The 17,709-nt window shown below is 41.5% G+C and overlaps 4 protein-coding genes across 10 annotated transcripts in view; 3 read left to right on the plus strand and 1 right to left on the minus strand.

Moving 5' to 3' along the window:
* Nucleotides 1–114: 114 nt before the first annotated feature.
* LOC119553859 (probable tRNA-splicing endonuclease subunit sen34) lies at nucleotides 115–4,918 on the plus strand. Its single transcript, XM_037864512.1, has 6 exons — nucleotides 115–163; nucleotides 221–307; nucleotides 483–743; nucleotides 886–993; nucleotides 1,059–1,392; nucleotides 4,787–4,918. The coding sequence occupies exons 1-5, from the start codon at nucleotides 115–117 to the stop codon at nucleotides 1,379–1,381; spliced, it is 828 nt and encodes a 275-aa protein (XP_037720440.1). The 3' UTR covers nucleotides 1,382–1,392; nucleotides 4,787–4,918.
* Nucleotides 4,919–5,018: 100 nt separating this feature from the next.
* LOC119553856 (transcription factor GAGA) lies at nucleotides 5,019–13,100 on the plus strand. 5 transcript variants are annotated; one of them, XM_037864506.1, is made up of 6 exons: nucleotides 5,019–5,242; nucleotides 8,118–8,583; nucleotides 8,687–9,022; nucleotides 9,197–9,457; nucleotides 10,980–11,455; nucleotides 12,970–13,100. In XM_037864506.1, exons 1-6 carry the CDS (start codon nucleotides 5,051–5,053, stop codon nucleotides 13,030–13,032), a joined length of 1,794 nt encoding a protein of 597 aa, XP_037720434.1. In that variant the 5' UTR covers nucleotides 5,019–5,050; the 3' UTR covers nucleotides 13,033–13,100. The 5 variants fall into 5 exon arrangements, 4 of the variants coding, with proteins under 4 accessions (XP_037720434.1, XP_037720436.1, XP_037720433.1 ...); XM_037864508.1 differs by having other exon boundaries at nucleotides 9,197–9,334; XR_005219788.1 differs by lacking the exon at nucleotides 12,970–13,100 and having other exon boundaries at nucleotides 9,197–9,994; nucleotides 10,980–11,107.
* On the plus strand, nucleotides 11,364–14,728 carry LOC119553858 (box A-binding factor). Its single transcript, XM_037864509.1, has 2 exons — nucleotides 11,364–11,455; nucleotides 13,016–14,728. The coding sequence occupies exon 2, from the start codon at nucleotides 13,048–13,050 to the stop codon at nucleotides 13,987–13,989; it is 942 nt and encodes a 313-aa protein (XP_037720437.1). The 5' UTR covers nucleotides 11,364–11,455; nucleotides 13,016–13,047; the 3' UTR covers nucleotides 13,990–14,728.
* Nucleotides 14,729–14,963: 235 nt separating this feature from the next.
* LOC119553854 (venom dipeptidyl peptidase 4) overlaps nucleotides 14,964–17,709 on the minus strand; it is a 74,083-nt gene continuing 71,337 nt past the window's right edge. For 2 of the 3 annotated variants that reach the window (XM_037864502.1, XM_037864501.1), the window contains 6 exons: nucleotides 17,171–17,624; nucleotides 16,663–16,883; nucleotides 16,425–16,594; nucleotides 16,175–16,335; nucleotides 15,904–16,109; nucleotides 14,964–15,845 (listed from right to left, as the gene is read on the minus strand). In XM_037864502.1, the coding sequence (XP_037720430.1) occupies nucleotides 15,729–15,845; nucleotides 15,904–16,109; nucleotides 16,175–16,335; nucleotides 16,425–16,594; nucleotides 16,663–16,883; nucleotides 17,171–17,624 (1,329 nt within the window). In that variant the 3' untranslated portion in view covers nucleotides 14,964–15,728. The remainder of the gene's footprint in view (nucleotides 15,846–15,903; nucleotides 16,110–16,174; nucleotides 16,336–16,424; nucleotides 16,595–16,662; nucleotides 16,884–17,170; nucleotides 17,625–17,709) is intronic. The other variant, XM_037864503.1, reaches the window with a different exon arrangement.

A 17,709-nucleotide genomic window follows, 5' to 3' on the forward strand; every position in this document is an offset into this window, starting at 1 on the left:
ATCCACAATATGTCATCTCTGGCCTTAACATCGGCCAACGTCTGTTAAACTAACAACAGGTACCTGAAATTCTCCCATCTCTAGCCGCTATATAAATAACAAAAGATTGCAAAAATGTATTTAACTTTGTTAAACGGTACCGGCTTTGTTTTTAATGTGGATGGTAAGCTGTCTAGCTGTCTTCGAAGGCTGTATTATACAAATTAAACGTCTTTTTCAGATTATATGGAACTGCGCAGCAAACATCGCATAATGGGTGCTCCAGTAGGCACCGCAAACACCAAAGGCTGGAGTCCCTATCAGTCCAGTGAGTTTTTCCTGAACCTTATAAATATTTGCACGGTCTACGATTTTTCCTAATATTTAAGTATGTTGAACATAATCCGAAATTTCTTTTTAACTGGGTACCTCGCAACTCTTTAAACCCATATTTAAGACATCTATATCCTTAGAGATCCCTTATACTATGTTTCTCCTTGCAGCTCTTCCCGTGGAACTGACTAAATTCGAAACCCAGTTAGTTTTGGATGAGAATATAGCAAAGTTAGTCGATAAATCTGAGGACTTGATGGCAAAACCCACAGCGGTGAAAGTGGAGGAGTACAAGGCAGACTTCGAATCCCGTTTACTAGGGCAGGAAGAAGCACTAAAGACCGAAAAGCTTAGGGAAACTGAACGATATATGGATAAAATCCTGACGGGAAAACGAAAAAAGTTGCTTAAGCAGGGTAGACAAGAAATGGGTAAGTTCTATAGATTTAAGTTATACATACCTCTTCCAATATTAAAATTCGTTCAAAAATTATAAACGAGCAGAATGAAAATGATATCATTGAATGATTGCATTAATACATTTGTATTTATTAGTATCCTTTTCCTTTTTAGCTGCAGCTCTTACAGCCGATCATGTACTGAAGGAAATGTCGGAAAATTTTAAATTCGAACGTCAAAATGCCTTGGTGGAGGTGCCATGTGAACATCTTAGAAATCATTGTAGATATAAAAAAATTACCTCTCTTGATAAGATAATTCTAACAAGTTTTCAATACGACCCACAGCTGCTCAAATAGTTACTAGAACTCTTGTCAACGTCAGTTGCCTGAAATACCGCATTTTCAAAGATCTTTGGAAGCGGGGAAAGTTCGTAACCTCCGGTGACGCATTTGGAGCGGACTTTCTGGTTTATCCGGGTGATCCCCTGATCTACCACGCCTCGCATATAGTAATTGTGCTTGATAAACCAGTAATTAAACCCTTGGAACTGGTGGCCAAAGTTCGTCTATCGGTGATTGTGAATAAAAGCTGTGTATTTGCCTACGAGAAGGAAAATGACGATGGGATCCTATATCAAACTGTAGCATGGTGCAATCCTGGCAAGTGAATAAATAAAAGGCAAGTAAATCATAGAAATCTTGGATGTTACAATTTTTAGAGGATTGTATAACCTTTCATCAACCATCAACTATAAAATCATAAATTGATGATTTTAGATTAAGACGGAATGATTTTTTCTTTCAAATTAGGAGATCCACAGAAATACTTCCAGTGTACTGCATATTTTTGCTCCAAAGAATCTATTTTTTAAGATTGAGCGGGAGAGAGTGGGATTTCCGTGAGCACGGGTTTTGTTTTGGCGCCGAATTGGGTTTATTTTTTTAGAGGAAATTGGATACAATGGCAGAGACACGTTGCTCCCGCTCCGCCCCCACTGCCGGCCGCCCCTCCTCTCCTCTCTGGCGGCCTCTCCACGTTTCTCCGTCTCGCTCTGAGCGGCAGGAGCAGCGCCAGAAACCGTTTCTCCCACTCACAGTTGGAAATTGTGCACAGTAGACATGGTAAAAATCGGTTTATTATGACCACGACATCCAACTCGAGGAGATGTTTGCTCGCCACTTTGTTCAGGGTCCGCAGTTCCAGTTTTTAGGCGGGAACAAAGAGACTGTAAAGTTTTGTTAAATTAATTAGTGATACAGAATGGGGTTATAATTTAATGGCCCCCCCACGAAAAGTCGGATCCCAGACACGCAAACAACGATAGGCAAACACGTTGCACACATTTGCGTATTTGTTTTCAACAAATTTGTGCTGAATTCTTCATGTTTTGCGTTCGTTTCAAGTATATTCAGTTTTTTTTTTTTTAAATAGAAACAGCAACGACGATAAGGCGCGGTGGGGAAGGCCAGGCAAAAGTCGTGCCACGCCGTTCGAATTTCATATAGTCGGGTTGTCGCACAGTGGTATCGGACACTTTTTCTTTTGACATGATTAACCTACCACGAATTCCACCCATAGTGATTTCATTAATAATAATATATTACTGTGACATTTTCAAATAACTCCTATTATATTTAGAATGTTGTTATGGGTACAGTAACCAAATAAACTTGGTATTTCTGGTTTATACCTCGTCTCTTGTTTTAGGAAATCAAACAATTTTTAATTTTCATTTGCAGTTCATGTAATAAAATTTTAAAAATATAAAAAACATTCTAATAAATTTTTCCCACTTTAACGCATGTTTCATCCCACTGTATTGGCTGCGCGCTCATTCTCCGCCCCCCAACCTCCACCACATCGCCTCGTCACCCACCAACACCCCCCGCCTCGTGCTCGCGCTCTCCCTCTCCGGCCATGCTCCGTTGGTCGGCATTGCCAGCTGCGAAACATGCTCACTGCTTTAACGCCGATTGGAACTTTAAAGGGGCCTTTCGAACTGCATTTCTCATGGTCCTCTCCCCTGCCCCCCAGCAGCATCAAAACAGAGAAAATTGTAATCTTAAAAATTCGGCCACTCGCTCAATTTATATATTACTTTCTTCTCTGAGCGTTGGATAGAGCTGGCACTCTATTCCTCTCCTCTCCCTCGGTTTGGATTTCGACTAACTTCCCTATCGCGGGGGTCTCTCCGCTCTTAAGCGGGACTTGATCTGCATATGAGAATGAAAATGGCTATATGTTTTTACCCCGTAGATTCTGGGTCTCTGAGATGTGTCGAAAGTAACAGGTGATTGGCAAGGAGAGAAAAGAGTCGGAAACAGAGAAAAGAGAATGTAGAGCGTAAGAGCGAGCCGGCTTTTCTACAAGTTGTTATTATTTTCGCAGGATCTGTTGATATTTTGGAACCAAGTACTACCAATTTGAAAGTTTGGAAAAACAATGTTGATTTGGGAATCTTTTTTGAAAAGTAATTCGTTTAGATTTGATGACTGTTTCCATTCGACCTTTACCGCTTTCGAACCTTTCTTAAAAAATAGTAAGCATTGATAAGTAAAGAAAACATCCTAAACATTTATTATCACTTTATGAGTCTGAACAACCCAACTTTAGTTTGTTATACACTTTAGAGTAGTATGCGAAAGAAGTAAATAGTTTCGGACCTCAACCTGAATACCTTTCTAATCACTAAACTCACTTAGAGATTAGAAATGATTTTTAACACGTTTTAGGTTTAAAATTTATCTTGAATAAATGCAATAGGTTTTGAGCCCGCTCGAACTCTAATCTAATCTCTAGTTTTAATTTGAAAGAACTAGTAGTGCTAGTCGAAGGTCACGAACTCATGCTATTTTTAAAATTTCTTTTAACTCGTATCATTAAATTATACAATCGTATAATTAGATTACCCTAGAAAGGCCAAATTTTGAATGATTTGCTCCCGGATCCAATAGTTCTGGAGCCCCTTGACCTTTCTTATCGCGCACAGAATCCGTCCGACTGCTCGCAAGCCACATGTGTTTTGGGACCGTGTCGGCCCAGAATATCTCCATTATTCAATATTTACCACCTTTTATAGTTTTGTTTACTATCTTGCCGACCTTTTTTTTTGCCTCGTCGTCTTGCTCTCCTCTCCCTGCCTAAAAATACTCTTCCTGCGCTCCATCTGGCAATGCCGCTCGACAACTGTACTTCGAAGAGCGTTGCCAGGCCAGTTCTCTCAACAACACCACCACCACACCACCACGACACGGACACACCGACGCACGCACACGGGCGCAAAAGCAACCACCACCAGAAATTCAGAAATCGTATTTTCTCCCCCGTGTAGAGAACTGAAAAACTGGCCGCGCTGGCAGCGCCGGAGCAGCGAAATTCGATCGAAGCCATTTACTCAGTCTCAGTTCGAGTTATCCAACGTTGGCGAGCGGACAAACAGCAAACAGCAGGAGAAAAAAGCGTACGGCCAAGAGAAAGAGAAGGCAAAGTCACCCACAGCGCCACAGCATTGAAATTTTCTTTTGCGCTCCGGTGAGAAGATAATTTCACAAGCCCAACCGAAAACCAGCCAACAAAACAACAAGAAAAAGTGCGCTCCGTGAGCGGGAAAACAATAACAAAATCTAGAGACACTCGGATTGATTATAAAACGAAAAAATTGAGCAAAGAAAAAAAAAAAAATCAAATGCGTGTCTCATGGCTTGACTGTACTGTGTATTAAAAAATGTGACCGAGTGTATGTGTCTGTCCTGTCTGCGTTTGTGAGCTTATGTGTGTGTGTGTGTCTGTGCACTGTTGGCGTTTTTAAATGTGGCGCGCTATTTTTGTGTGATTTTTGGTCGTCAGCAACGAATTTTGAAACAAATATTTTATGCCATTCCCCCCCTCCTTGTGAAAAAGTCGTCGCTCCTCCAACAACAAAATTCCTGTGAGCAGCAGCCTACACACATGCGTTGTCTCGCTCTCGCGCGCTCTGGCCCCCCGAAAAGAGTGTGAGAGCGGGAGAGCGACAGAGACGGAGAGAGAGTGAGAGCTAATAACCAACATATGTACTCTTTTTTTACATTTTCAGTTTCGAGAAAGCAGCGCGCGCTAACCAGCAATAAGAAGAAGAAGAAGAAGCAGCAGCAGAGGGAGTTTGAAAAAGCAGTGGCGTAGGCATTGACGTGTGGAGGAGGAGTAGAAGGGGGATTTTTTGCGGAAAATCCCAACTTGAAGAGAATTTTTCGCCGGAACCGTGTAACATTAAATCGTCGTGTTGGAGACAAACAGCAGCGAATACGCTAGCAACGCTGGGGAGGAACAACAACTGTTGGATTTGGACGCGACGGCTTTGATGTCGCTGCCAATGAATTCGCTGTATTCGCTCACCTGGGGCGATTACGGCACCAGCCTCGTATCGGCCATCCAATTGTTGCGCTGCCATGGCGACCTCGTCGATTGCACGCTGGCCGCCGGCGGGCGGAGTTTTCCCGCCCACAAGATAGTCCTATGCGCCGCCTCCCCCTTTCTGCTGGACTTGCTAAAGGTGAGTGGTTAAATAAACCAAAATTATCACTGTTTAAGTCCCCCTTTTGAGAAGAGAGTTCATAGCCGCACATAACCTCAAACGTGGCGTACAGTTTGTAAACAGAGAAATCCAATCGCAGAAATAGGTTAATATGTGGAGCGCAGAGAAACTTACACACGCACACAAACAAACACATCGCAGATTTACGCTCCGCTCCAAAAGTTGTCTAGAGATTTCTGTACAAGTTTTCCACTGTCAATTGAGTTGAATGAGTGGCTGCGCCCCCACTACCTCCCCCTCTTATCATTATTTTCTTGTTGCAAAGTTCACCAGAGAGCGAGGGAGAGAGAGAGAGAGTGAGTGAGTAAGAGGCTGAGCGCAGGAGGAGAGGGAGAGAGCGAGAGAACCAGTTGGTTGCTCGGTCGAAGAAAAAGTGGGTGGCCCCCGGGGGTGGGAAGGAGAGGGGAGAGGCAAAAGCTGCCGCGCCAACTTTCAGTTTGCATGTGCTAGAGCGAGCGCAAACGAGAGCGCCAAAAAAGCAGCGCGGCAACTATTGTAGTTGTTGTAGTTTGTTGGAGCTTTCTTGCCTTTGGTTCTTGGTGTTGTTGTTGGGTGCACACGAGCGCGACCTCTTTTTTCCATAGGCAGAACTGTACAGTTGGCACTAACTAAGGGGAACTTGATACAGTGGGGTAATTGTTTAGGAACAACTTATAAATATATTTAACTGAAAATGTATACTTAAAAAAAATAATTATTTAAAGAAGATACCAATGTTAAATCATTCCCAACGTTTGTCATAGTTTTAGAATAAAAGTCTTATTAAGAATAGTACCACATATTCCGTGTTTATTATTTTAATATTAATAATGTAGAACTTTAGTTAGTCTGACTAAACTACAAATTTAATTCTACTTTATGTGGCTAATATTATAAGAGAAAAAATAGAACAACGAGATATTGATAAATTTCTAAAATTAAACTTTTTATTTTTACCCTGCCTATGAAGATGAATCATCTGAATGTGACAATTCCATAGTTCAGAACTTAGGAATGTTTTGTATTTATCTTTTAAGCATATTATTATTAAAGGGTGTTTTGTCATATTTGCACATTAAAACTAGCTGAAAAACAAGATTTAAAATAAGAAAAATAAGCTAGACCGCTTAAGGGTAAAATAAATGCTTGATACTACACTTTTCTATCTTATCGAATCCGACCCGTATTCGAAGAAATTAAAACTTTTCATATCAGGAGGGGGCGCACTTTCAAACGGAGCTCGTTACTTTTTTTTCATTTTCGTGGGCTGCTTTGAAGCTCATTTGCGATACTGTACTTTTTTTTAGCTATTCATTTGCATTTGCACTTTACCTTGGGGTTTTTTCCGCCCAGTCTATTGATTGTGCGAAATGTGCGCCAAAGTACGAAATTCAGACCGTCTCGAATGCGTGGCCCTATCGAAATGGAAATGTTGACCAAAACACAGCGCGGCCAGCGGAATAAAAACACCTGATGCGACGCCGGCAGAGGCTCTTCTCTCCTCTCCTCTCCGCTGCGCTCCCCTTCTCGCCACTCCGCTCCTCTCCTCTCCTCTCCGCCAGTGAAAAAAGTAAACAGAGCGTAATTTTTAAAAACACCGCTCAGAGCCGTCGTTGGGGAAATGTCAAAGAATGGGAAAAAATGCGGCTGTGAACTCTGCAAGAGTCCGAAATGTACAAGATGTACTGATCTCGTTACACTCACACACGCACGCCAAAACACATGGCGGCCGCTCTTTGTTGCTCTGGCTCCCTTTCCCTCTCGCTCCCACTTCCACTTCCCCGGCCCAGAATGCAACTCAGAAAAATCGATGAGCGTGGTGAGACGACGGGTTGGTGTAGAGTTCAAAGAGCGCAATGGGTGGGAGAGGGGATATGACATTCATTTGAAGAGATTGTCATTGGGAAGGGGTTGGTGAGGGGGAGAGGGAGAAGGAGAGGGGTGGTGGTTTCTGAGCAGCGCTTGCTAATTAAATGTCCAGAGCGTGAGAGGGAGAGGGAGCGGGAGAGCTGCTAAGCGCTCTTTCTTTGAGCAGTGCTCTGTTTTCTTTTTCAGCATCTCGAAATCTCCTCAAAATCCTGCTGCAGAATGTGCAGAGCGCGCAAAAGTAAAAGCCGGTTGTCTTTCCGCCTGTCCCAGTGTGCGTGAGCGGTGGAGAGTGCGGTGTGAGCGGGAGTGGACGACACGTGTGAGTGTGAGCGCCGCGTCGCGAGTTTCTATTATTTCCATCTCCGTCCGTCTGTTTTTGTTTTTGTTTGGCTTGGCGGACGGACGGGCCTCTCAATTGACGCTCCGCCAAAAATGTGAGAAGGTCGCAAAACAAACATAACTCTCTAGGATTGAGTTAAAGCCGTGGAAAGAGTCGTAAGAAGAATCTCTTAACTTTCCAAGTTCGCTATGGTTTTCTTATAGCTAAGGTGATAGGAAAGAGGTATATATTCTATTCCATTGAATTACAAAATAAACCAATTTTTAGCATAGGTAATCCTATAAGTTTTCTGTAGATAATGTGCTAGAAAAAAAGAATATGTTCCCTTGCATGAAACAATCAAAGTTTTAGCTTAGATAATCCTATCTTAATTTAAACTTTATATTGATGGGACGTTTTTATAGAAAACCTTTACATAAAAATAAAGTTCTGATTATTATACATCTTAATCAATTAAGAAAGGGCAAACCACAAATCTACCAACATTTTGTACCATATCATAAACATACACCATATCTTATGTTTAACAGATAATGTTCTCATTATCTTATAAACTCTGTTCTTTATTTTATTTTTTAAATTCATTTTATAATACTTTATTTTATTTAAGATCACTTACTTACCACTTATTTATTTACTCTTCAGAACACACCATGCAAGCATCCAGTGGTAATGTTGGCCGGCGTGAATGCGAACGATCTGGAGGCGTTGCTGGAGTTTGTGTACCGGGGCGAGGTGAGCGTGGATCACGCCCAGCTGCCATCGCTGCTGCAGGCCGCCCAGTGCCTCAACATCCAGGGACTGGCTCCGCAGACAGTGACCAAGGACGACTACACCACCCATTCGATTCAGCTGCAACACATGATTCCGCAACATCACGACCAGGACCAACTGATAGCCACGATCGCCACGGCCCCACAGCAGACGGTTCATGCCCAGGTGGTGGAGGACATCCATCACCAGGGCCAGATCCTCCAGGCAACGACCCAGACCAACGCAGCAGGACAACAGCAGACCATCGTGACCACGGACGCGGCTAAACATGACCAGGCAGTGATTCAGGCATTCCTCCCGGCACGCAAGCGCAAACCGCGCATGAATAAAAAGTCACGTACGTTCAAGAAACTTAACTTCGAAATAAAATTTTCAAGTTTTCTGTACTTGGGTTAAATATATATTATAATAATCATTAAAATAATTTATCATATGTGCAGCAACGGCACCGAAAATAAGCAAAGTTGAAGGAATGGACACGATTATGGGCACACCGACCTCATCGCACGGCTCGGGATCAGTGCAACAGGTGCTCGGCGAAAATGGAGCCGAGGGCCAGCTGCTTTCATCCACGCCGATCATCAAGAGCGAAGGACAAAAGGTAGAGACAATTGTGACCATGGACCCCAACAACATGATACCGGTAACGTCGGCAAATGCGGCAACTGGCGAGATAACAACGGCACAAGGAGCAACTGGATCATCCGGCGTCAACACGAGTGGCGGTTCATCCACGCCAAAGGCTAAACGCGCTAAACATCCGCCCGGAGCAGAAAGTGAGTTGTAGATGAGGTTATTCATTTGACGGTATAAAGTGATAAACATAAGAAGCTGTAAAATCCCAAACACACTTTTGATTTATGGTTTTCATACCTATCACTTTATCAGAGCCATTAGGGATCCCAAAAATGAATTCCCCTTACTAAAATGCTTTCTTTTCCCTTTTTTAGAACCCCGTTCGCGGTCGCAATCGGAACAACCTGCTACTTGCCCAATTTGCTATGCTGTCATTCGTCAATCGCGGAACTTGCGGCGCCATCTCGAGCTGCGGCACTTTGCCAAGCCGGGCGTGAAGAAGGAGAAGAAAAGTAAGTCCGGTAACGATACCACCCTAGACTCCAGCTTGGAGCTGAACACGACGGCAGAGGGCGACAACACAGTGGGCAGTGATGGACCAGGCGGAGCGGGATCAGCTGGAGGACAATCATCCGGTACGACGCCAACGAGAGTGATATCGAATGTACCGCAGGCCGCGGGGGCACCGGCCATCCTGGCCCAAAATGTGCTGCCACAGCAGCAGCAGCAACAACTGCAGCAGCAGCAACACCAGCAGCACTTGACCGCGGCAACATTAGCGGGTGGTGGCCAGGCATACATCAAACACGAGGGCGGCGGCGGGGGCGGCACTGGGCAGCAGCAGCAGCAGCAACAGCAGGCGCAACAGCAGGGCATGCAGAACGTCATACACATTGTGGGCGATCAGGTCTTCATGCCGCAGCAGCAACAGCCGCAGCCGCAGTAGCTGCCTCCTGCCGAGCCTTCAATCATTCCAACGCACCAACGACACCATCATCCACCACATTTCCAAAAAAAACATGAAAAACAAAAATACCACTCTCGCATAACAAACACACACACACGAAAACGTTTTGTAAATAACAATCAAGCAAACAAATTCCCCGTGATCTGATCGAATGATTTGTGTTCATTTCCTGTATCATTTTTAATTTTCCATAATTAATTGCTGCGTAAGTTTTTAATTTGCAAAACTTTTTCAAATTGCGCTTTTAACATTTAACACACATTTTCTTATGCAGTATTTTCTTGCATATTGTACTACAGAGAAAATAAAAAAAAAGAAGAGAATTTCGCATGTCTCCACGTAAATGAATACTCGACTAATTTACTTAAATAATCTAATTAGTGTCGCAAATAACTGTTGTAAAAATTAAATGTACAATTAGAATCGAGGATCGCAATCGGTTTAAGTTTCTCTATTTTAAATATTATATTACAAATTGTTTAATTAATAAAATATTATATATTTTTTTATATAACAAAAACGAAATTAATCTCTGCCATGTGGCACGGACTTTAATTTATTGCAATTGGCTGTTTGTTATTATCGTTTCTCTAAGTTGCAAGAAAATACTGTTGTTCGTTCGTGGACTTCCTAAGCTACTAACTCACAGTGCCTGTTTAATACTGCTCTGAATTTCCCTGCAAAAGAGTTGTTTGAAACTTTCAATGATTGGAACAAATCTTGCGGATGTAGAATTGACAACCTGGCTGAATAGTCGTGTTTAAAAATTTCGTTTTCTTTGTTAGTACTTTGTTTTATGTAACATTACATTTGTAAGTCAGAATAAACCAGGACTTCTGATTTGTTTTTTATTTTTTTCTTAAATTTTTGACTAGGTTTTATTAATCTTCTTTAATGAAATGTATTAACTATTTTGTTTTTATTTGATCTAAACTGATACTAACAATTGTTTTTGTCTTGTGTTTTAAACTTTGTATTTTTTTTCGTAGCACCTTTCCATTTACACAACCATACATTATCACATTCTTTCTCTGGCCGTAGTCCTAGAAGGTCGCGTTGTTTCTTTATTGGGCCAGCGATGTTGCTGTAGTGTCGTCCTCTCGCTCTGTATTACTCTTACTATCCCCTGTGTAGTTTGGTCCACCGCAGAGGCAGTCTTCTCACCAGCACCTCATATTCCTTCCTTGCAGCAACCAGTGGCAAAAAGTCGAGTAGCGGATCCAGCGCTTCGGGATCGGGAGGAGCACTGAGCTCCAGCGGCAGTGTGCCACAGGTGCAGACGGTGCAATCCTTGCACACGCTGCAGGGTGTGCAGGTCAAAAAGGATCCCGATGCCCAGCAGCAACAGCAACAACAACAGCAGCAGGCAATGGCAGTGAGTGGTTCGGCGGGCGGACAAGTGCAACAACAGCAGGTGCAGCAAGTGCAACAACAAGTCCAGCAGCAGCAACAGCAGCTGCAACATCACCAAATCATTGACTCCTCGGGCAACATAACAACGGCAACGACGAGCGCTCAGGCGGCGGCTGCCGCTCAGCAACAGGCGGCCAGTCAGCAGCAACAACTGGTGGCTCAATCCGCCGATGGCAGCGAGAGTGGAGCACCGCTTTCGATTGCCCAGGTGCAGACGCTGCAGGGCCATCAGATCATAGGCAACTTAAATCAGGTGAATATGACTGACTTCCAGCAACAACAACAGCAGCAGCAGCAGCAACAACAGCAGCAACAGCAGCAGCAACAACAGCAGCAGCAACAGCAAACACAACCACAACAGACGCTCTGATCGGACCGAAGACGTACTAGATCCACTATGTACTATTCTATATAGCTATTAATTTTGGTTTTTGCTAAACGCTTTAAATATTCTTCTCGCAGAATGCGTAGACAATTTCTAAATTAATTGTAAAAGCCGCAAAGGCACATTTAGTTGTTTACTATTTTGTTGTAGAATTTTTACGACTTTAAATGTTGATTTGCCCCCTATAATTTAGTTTTGTTGCTAGTTTCACGTTTAAGTGCGCTATGGTTATTGGAAATTACGTGCATACCTTATTTCTTTTATACAATTATCCATTTTGTATAGTTTTTACCAATGTCCCAATGCTAGAGGATCTCTAGTCAAATTGAAGTCCTCCAGAACAGTGAAAATCTTGCAATCAATGAAGGTTCCCTTGTTCATGGCCAGCTTTTGGCCTTGAGCGATTGCACCTTGCCTTAAAACCCATGTAGTTAAATATAAATACACTTAGATAGATTAAAAATTCTTGACTTACAAAGATCTACTTAAGCAGCTCAAAACTAGTTGATCTGATCAATGGAGAGTTCGCTCAAGAGGGTTTCTGAAAACCCCAAATCTGTGTCTGCCCACCAACAACCACTCAATTAATCAATCAATCTTTCTGATTTATCTGCAATCTTTTTTATTTAAGAACTATGCGCTCTAAGTATAAATCAACACAATTTTGTATGTATATTTCTTAATTTTAATAGTTGAAAATTTTTTAAAATAAACCCTTAGTACTATTTTAGAAAGATGAAAAATATCCCTGAAAATTATGATTTAATTGTATAAATTTAAACGCCCTGGGATATATCATCTACCTGAAGTGGTCAAGTTATTGTTAGTCTCTTTACATACTTAATTAAAATCTAAATTGATTTAAAACAACAAAAAAAAACAAGTAAAATAAAACAAAAACCTTTTTAAACACATTTCCCTCAGTATTTTCTTTTATGTTGAACGCTTTTTTGGTGATGGTTTCTTTGATTAGGTATTTAGTAGTTTGTAATGCTTTACTTAACATTATTGTTACTTTAATTGCATGTTTAAATTATTTTTTTGTATAACATTAGTTTTTAGATTTCTACGTCAGACTGTTGACTCAAAAATAACGAAAATAACTTGATATAAGGACAGACAATTCAAACATAATCATATTGTGACTAATTGCACTGGGCACAAAAAAATCAGTCACATTACACGCATTTTTCCACAGCATTTTACAAAACTTTAAAGCACTTGACCAGATCCATTAACAAATCGTTTTTATCTTGTCTTCTCTCTTTCTCGCTGCCACGTTTACAAAAATTAAACACCATCTAATCAATAAAACTTCACTACATTTGTGTGTAAAAACTAAACGTTCATGCATCCCTCAACAAAATCATTGATAACATAAGGGCAACAACAAGAACATTTTGGTAAAGAAGGTTTTCATTTTGAAAGGCGGTAATAATACGTAATGATGAGCCAACGATATGTCCAGCGGCCCTGGAGGAGGAGGAGGCGGGAGCGGGCAACAGCAGCAGCATCAGCAGCAGCAGCAACATAACACCAGCAGCAACAATGGTGGCACGACAGCAGCAACATTGAGCAGTAGCAGCAGCAACAGCAGGAGCAACACGCCAGGAACGTCAACATCATCGACTGCAACTGGAACAGGAGCCACGTCCACACTCCAGCGTCGTATCCTGCGCGGCCATGCGGCGCAGACAACCAGCGGAGAGCGTGTCCTGCTCATTAACTACGTGCCACAGTCGGGCGCTGGTGCGGGAGCAACAGCAACCGCATCCACACAGAGTACGTCCCAATTGCCCACCCGTAAGATACTCCAGGCCAGAGCCTCGGCAGCAGCAGCAGCAACTGGGGGAGGAGGAGGAGGAGGAGGAGCTGGAGCTACATCATCCTCGCCACCATCCACACCAGCTGTCTCCTTTGCCGGACTGGGCTCCGAGGTGACCGTCACCCTGACGCGCACAAATCAGCGCGCCAGCGTGACCAGTGTCACAGCCGCCGGTCATATTGTTAGAAATCAGCAATCCACCACCTATCACCAGAGCACAAACACAGCCACCACAGCATCGACATCCAGCGGCACATCGGCGATCCATGAGCACATGGGAACGTCAACGTCGCCGCCGCCACTGGTCTTCACCCATCAGCCACATCACCAACACAGCCAACAGCAGCACCAGCAACATGAGTATCACCAGGATCACCAGTTGGTGGATCACCATCAGCTGGATCAAGAGCACATAATCATAGATCATCACCAGCAGACGGAGGATGATCAGTTGATCGAGTACGATGATGGCGGTACGATTGAGGAGCAGCATCATCAGCTGCAATTGCAGGAGGACCTACACGATCCCCAGCAGCAGCAGCATCACGACGTTGTCCAAGAAGTGTATCTCCAGTAAGAGAGATTAGTTGTAAGCAGTAGCCAAATAAGTTTTAGCCATTCTATAAACCAATTTGGGACACCCAAAATGTGTGCAAACAGAAAATCGAATTTGACACAGCTTTAATTTGGTAATTTTTTCAAAAAATTCAGCTATATCTTTAAGTTATTCCCTTCTTCAATTTCTATAACTAATCCTCTTCTTTAATTGCACACATTTTGAGAAAAACCAATACAGATCGTGTACATATATACAACCACTATTAATAACCCTAGAAACAAAGACTTTTTAGAAGACCTTGTTTCAGTTTTGTATATAGTTTTCAGACAAGTAGACAAATATTTTCCATTGAAAGTATTCATCGTCAAATAAAAATATTGAAGACTAAATTCAATTAACTAGCGGTTAATAAAGATTATTTTTGTACTATACAAATAACGCTACTAAATATTTGCTAGTTGAGAAATAACTGCACATATTAAATAACCATTGACGATCTAATCAATTAGTTATTGTCAGTTGAAGATCAAAACAACGTAAGAAATCGTAATCAATTGTAAGATATATTGACTTCAATTTAGAAAAACAAATTTGGCACATAATACGGATGTAAGAACTAATTCAATTATGATAGTTTGAAAAGTGTTTAAGCAGAGTGGCCCTTAGGATTACGGAAAAGAAGAACATATTCATGTAACCCAGAATTTGGGGCCAAGGCAATAAAGGGAGCCGGTTTGTGTACTGAAAAACCATTTAAACGTCGTAATTTTTCTGGGAAATATTGTTAAATATAAGGTACTGTAGTAAACTAATCGCCTTGCCCGCGACAAAAAGTGTTGCATACATATAGGCGTAATTTGTACATGGGGAAAATTGGTTCTCTTCTGAAATTTGTTTGTGAAATAAGTCAGAAAATGGGATGAACCTCAAAATCGGATCGGATCAGATATATTCTATATCTGATCATAGGAAAACAAATTAAGTGATATTTATTATTTTAATTATTTATTGTTTTTTTGCCTTTGTAACGGTTGCCTATACACAATGTTGTCTTCTAATATACAAAAAGCCAGTTAACAACTATCGTTTTTTTTTAATATTTACAATTTTTTTTACTTTTTTACAAGTAGCAAACTAAAAAGCTACAAAAAATTACACACTACCATAAGTTTTTCTTTGTATTTAATTTACAGGATGCTTGTTACCAATTAAAATGCCCGATCTAGGTTTAGTAAGCTTAAATTGGAGCGCTTGCAAGTGTTGGAATACACAATTTGTAATTGAATTGCAATATCTACAATAAGTTTTATATTAGCAATATAATCAGGCACTAGCTAAACAATGCTTTCCCTCAATTGCAGCTATTTTAAATAATTTGTTGTTTAATTTTACCTTTTTCTCATTAAGTTTAAAATGTCTTAAAATGCAATTTGAAAAGATTATTGTTCCAAGTTATCTTATAACAGTTTTGGACCTGCATTATGTTGGCTTATAGTTTTTTTTAAATCTTTTTGTTTAAGCATTTTTAACTTTTTATCAATTTGAATTGTCTGATTAACTAGTTTGTTTAAAGTTTTTTTAAATTTGCAATTATTGACTTTTTAAGTACCAATTTTTGTTTTTTCCTTTTCTAGTAGCAGCTGAAAAATTGTCTCAAAACACAGCTAATCATTACTTGATATTATCCGGCAATTACAACTATAATGTCTATAATGTCTGTGTTTTTAGCAATGTTTGTGTTTTAGTTATAGCCGTATTTATTTGGCACTTTTCATGAGGCGACTGCTGGCAAAGCACTCGCCAAAGAAGCGATCCAACGAATGGTACAAATGCGGACGCACATTGGTCAGACCGTGATCCTCATCAGCGTAGCTCTAAGAGAGTATTTTTCATAAGAAATATACACAAAGTGGATATAGGATAACTACTTACGATCTGCTTAAAGAGGATGTCTTGGCGTTCCAGATTTTTGGCCAAGATCATGGCCTGCTGGTAGTGCACATTGTCATCCGAGGTTCCATGGACCAATAAGTATTTCTTGCCCCTTAGCTTTACTGCCATTGTGCTCAGTCGGGAGTTGTCATAGCCCACTTCATTTGTATTTGGAAGACCCATATAGCGCTCTGTGTAGATGGAGTCTGTGGGGAAAAAATAAAAAGATTTAGTATGATGGATCAAAAGATAAGAGGCTAAGTTATCCCACCGTAATATGCCCAATCCGTGACTGGAGCTATCGAGGCTGCACACTTGAACACTTCATTTTGGTCATTGGCCAGAGCCATTGCAGCTGCATAGCCACCATATGACCAGCCCCAAATGCCAATGTGCTCCGCATCAATGTAGTTGAGGGTTTTGGCAAGGTTTCTAAAAAGGAAAGATAGTTATACTTAGTCGGTTTTTAAAATTTTACAGTATAGATAATACTAGTTCTATAATTTTTGGTCTTAACTTACTGAGTAACGTTGATCTGATCGCTGATCTCCACGGTACCCAACTTTAGGTAGATGGAATGAAGAAGACTCTCGCCTCGGAGTCCAGAGCCACGACCATCGATCTTGGCATAGATCACAGACTGATTTGAGGTCAAATATGTGCCCCAGTCAACCATCCATTTGTTGGTAACCTAAAAAATAATACAAATGAATATATAGTAAGTCCATAATAATCTTTCTCAGCATTAATCTAACTCACAGAATAGGAATCTGGTCCTCCGTAGACATCCACAAGCATGGGATATTTGGTTGCACCACTGGTGTCCAAATTGGGAGGCAGCTGGAGCAGTACCTTCGCCTGGAAGCCACCATCAATGTTCACTGTAAGGATCTTATGGGAAGGCAGTTTTGTGCCCTTCAGTTTGGCACGCAGGCTCTCATTGGTTTCCCAGTCGATGACATGCGAGATGACAACTTGAGCTAACAAATAAGCAAATAAATAAAGCAATAGAATATAAATTTCAATTATACGAATCATCTAATCATTACATCACAAAATCATCAAATCATTGAATTACGAATCATCAAATCATCGGATAATCAAATCATTGAGTCATCAAATCAAATTATCGAGCCATCAAATCATTGAATCATCAAATCATCGGATCTTCAAATCATCAAACCATCGAATCTTCAAATCATGAAATTGAAAACCGCTTTTCACCACAAGCTATCATATCTACAGTATTATCTGTTTCAGAACTTACAGTTTTCGAATTTCCACTCGTAGATATGGGTAGTGGGAATGCCAGGTCCCTGAGAGGTTATCACAATGTGGCTATTGTCGTTGAACGTGGCCGAAAAGTAGGTCTGTTGGATATCCCCGGACTTGATCAGGTTGCAAGTGAGGCACTTGGGACTCTGCTTGGGCAGCGCCCGAATGGCGTACAGATGCAGCTGCTCCGGATGATCCTCCGTGTTGGCCGTATAGAATATGATGTCGTTTGTTCCGTCCCAGTGCAGGATGCTGTCCACCACGTACTTGCCTTCGGTCAGGGGTTCAGGAGTTTGTGGCTCGGCGCTGGCCACCGTGGAACTGATGAGCTGGACGTGCTTGTAGTTGTTGTACGGCAGAACGAAGGCCAGACGAGAACCATTGCGATTACGGAACGGAGCGGTATAGAGGTCCACCCAACCGGTCTTCGATTCGGTGCTGTATATCTACAGAGAAATAATAATATAAGATGATAATATTACGACTGAAAACTTGTAGATTTTCATTTTCAATAGAAAACTAAATCACTTA

Source organism: Drosophila subpulchrella, chromosome 3L (genome assembly GCF_014743375.2).
Source record: "Drosophila subpulchrella strain 33 F10 #4 breed RU33 chromosome 3L, RU_Dsub_v1.1 Primary Assembly, whole genome shotgun sequence".
NCBI classification, from domain to species: Eukaryota; Metazoa; Arthropoda; class Insecta; order Diptera; family Drosophilidae; genus Drosophila; species Drosophila subpulchrella.

Coding starts and splice junctions, on each gene's coding strand:
- LOC119553859 (XM_037864512.1), top strand. CDS start 115: ATGTATTTAACTTTGTTAAACGGTACCGGCTTTGTTTTTAATGTGGAT. Junction 164..220: donor CTTTGTTTTTAATGTGGATG/GTAAGCTGTCTA, acceptor CGTCTTTTTCAG/ATTATATGGAACTGCGCAGC. Junction 308..482: donor CTGGAGTCCCTATCAGTCCA/GTGAGTTTTTCC, acceptor TTCTCCTTGCAG/CTCTTCCCGTGGAACTGACT.
- LOC119553856 (XM_037864505.1), top strand. CDS start 5,051: ATGTCGCTGCCAATGAATTCGCTGTATTCGCTCACCTGGGGCGATTAC. Junction 9,023..9,196: donor ACATCCGCCCGGAGCAGAAA/GTGAGTTGTAGA, acceptor TCCCTTTTTTAG/AACCCCGTTCGCGGTCGCAA. Junction 9,458..10,979: donor AGCTGGAGGACAATCATCCG/GTACGACGCCAA, acceptor CCTTCCTTGCAG/CAACCAGTGGCAAAAAGTCG.
- LOC119553858 (XM_037864509.1), top strand. CDS start 13,048: ATGTCCAGCGGCCCTGGAGGAGGAGGAGGCGGGAGCGGGCAACAGCAG.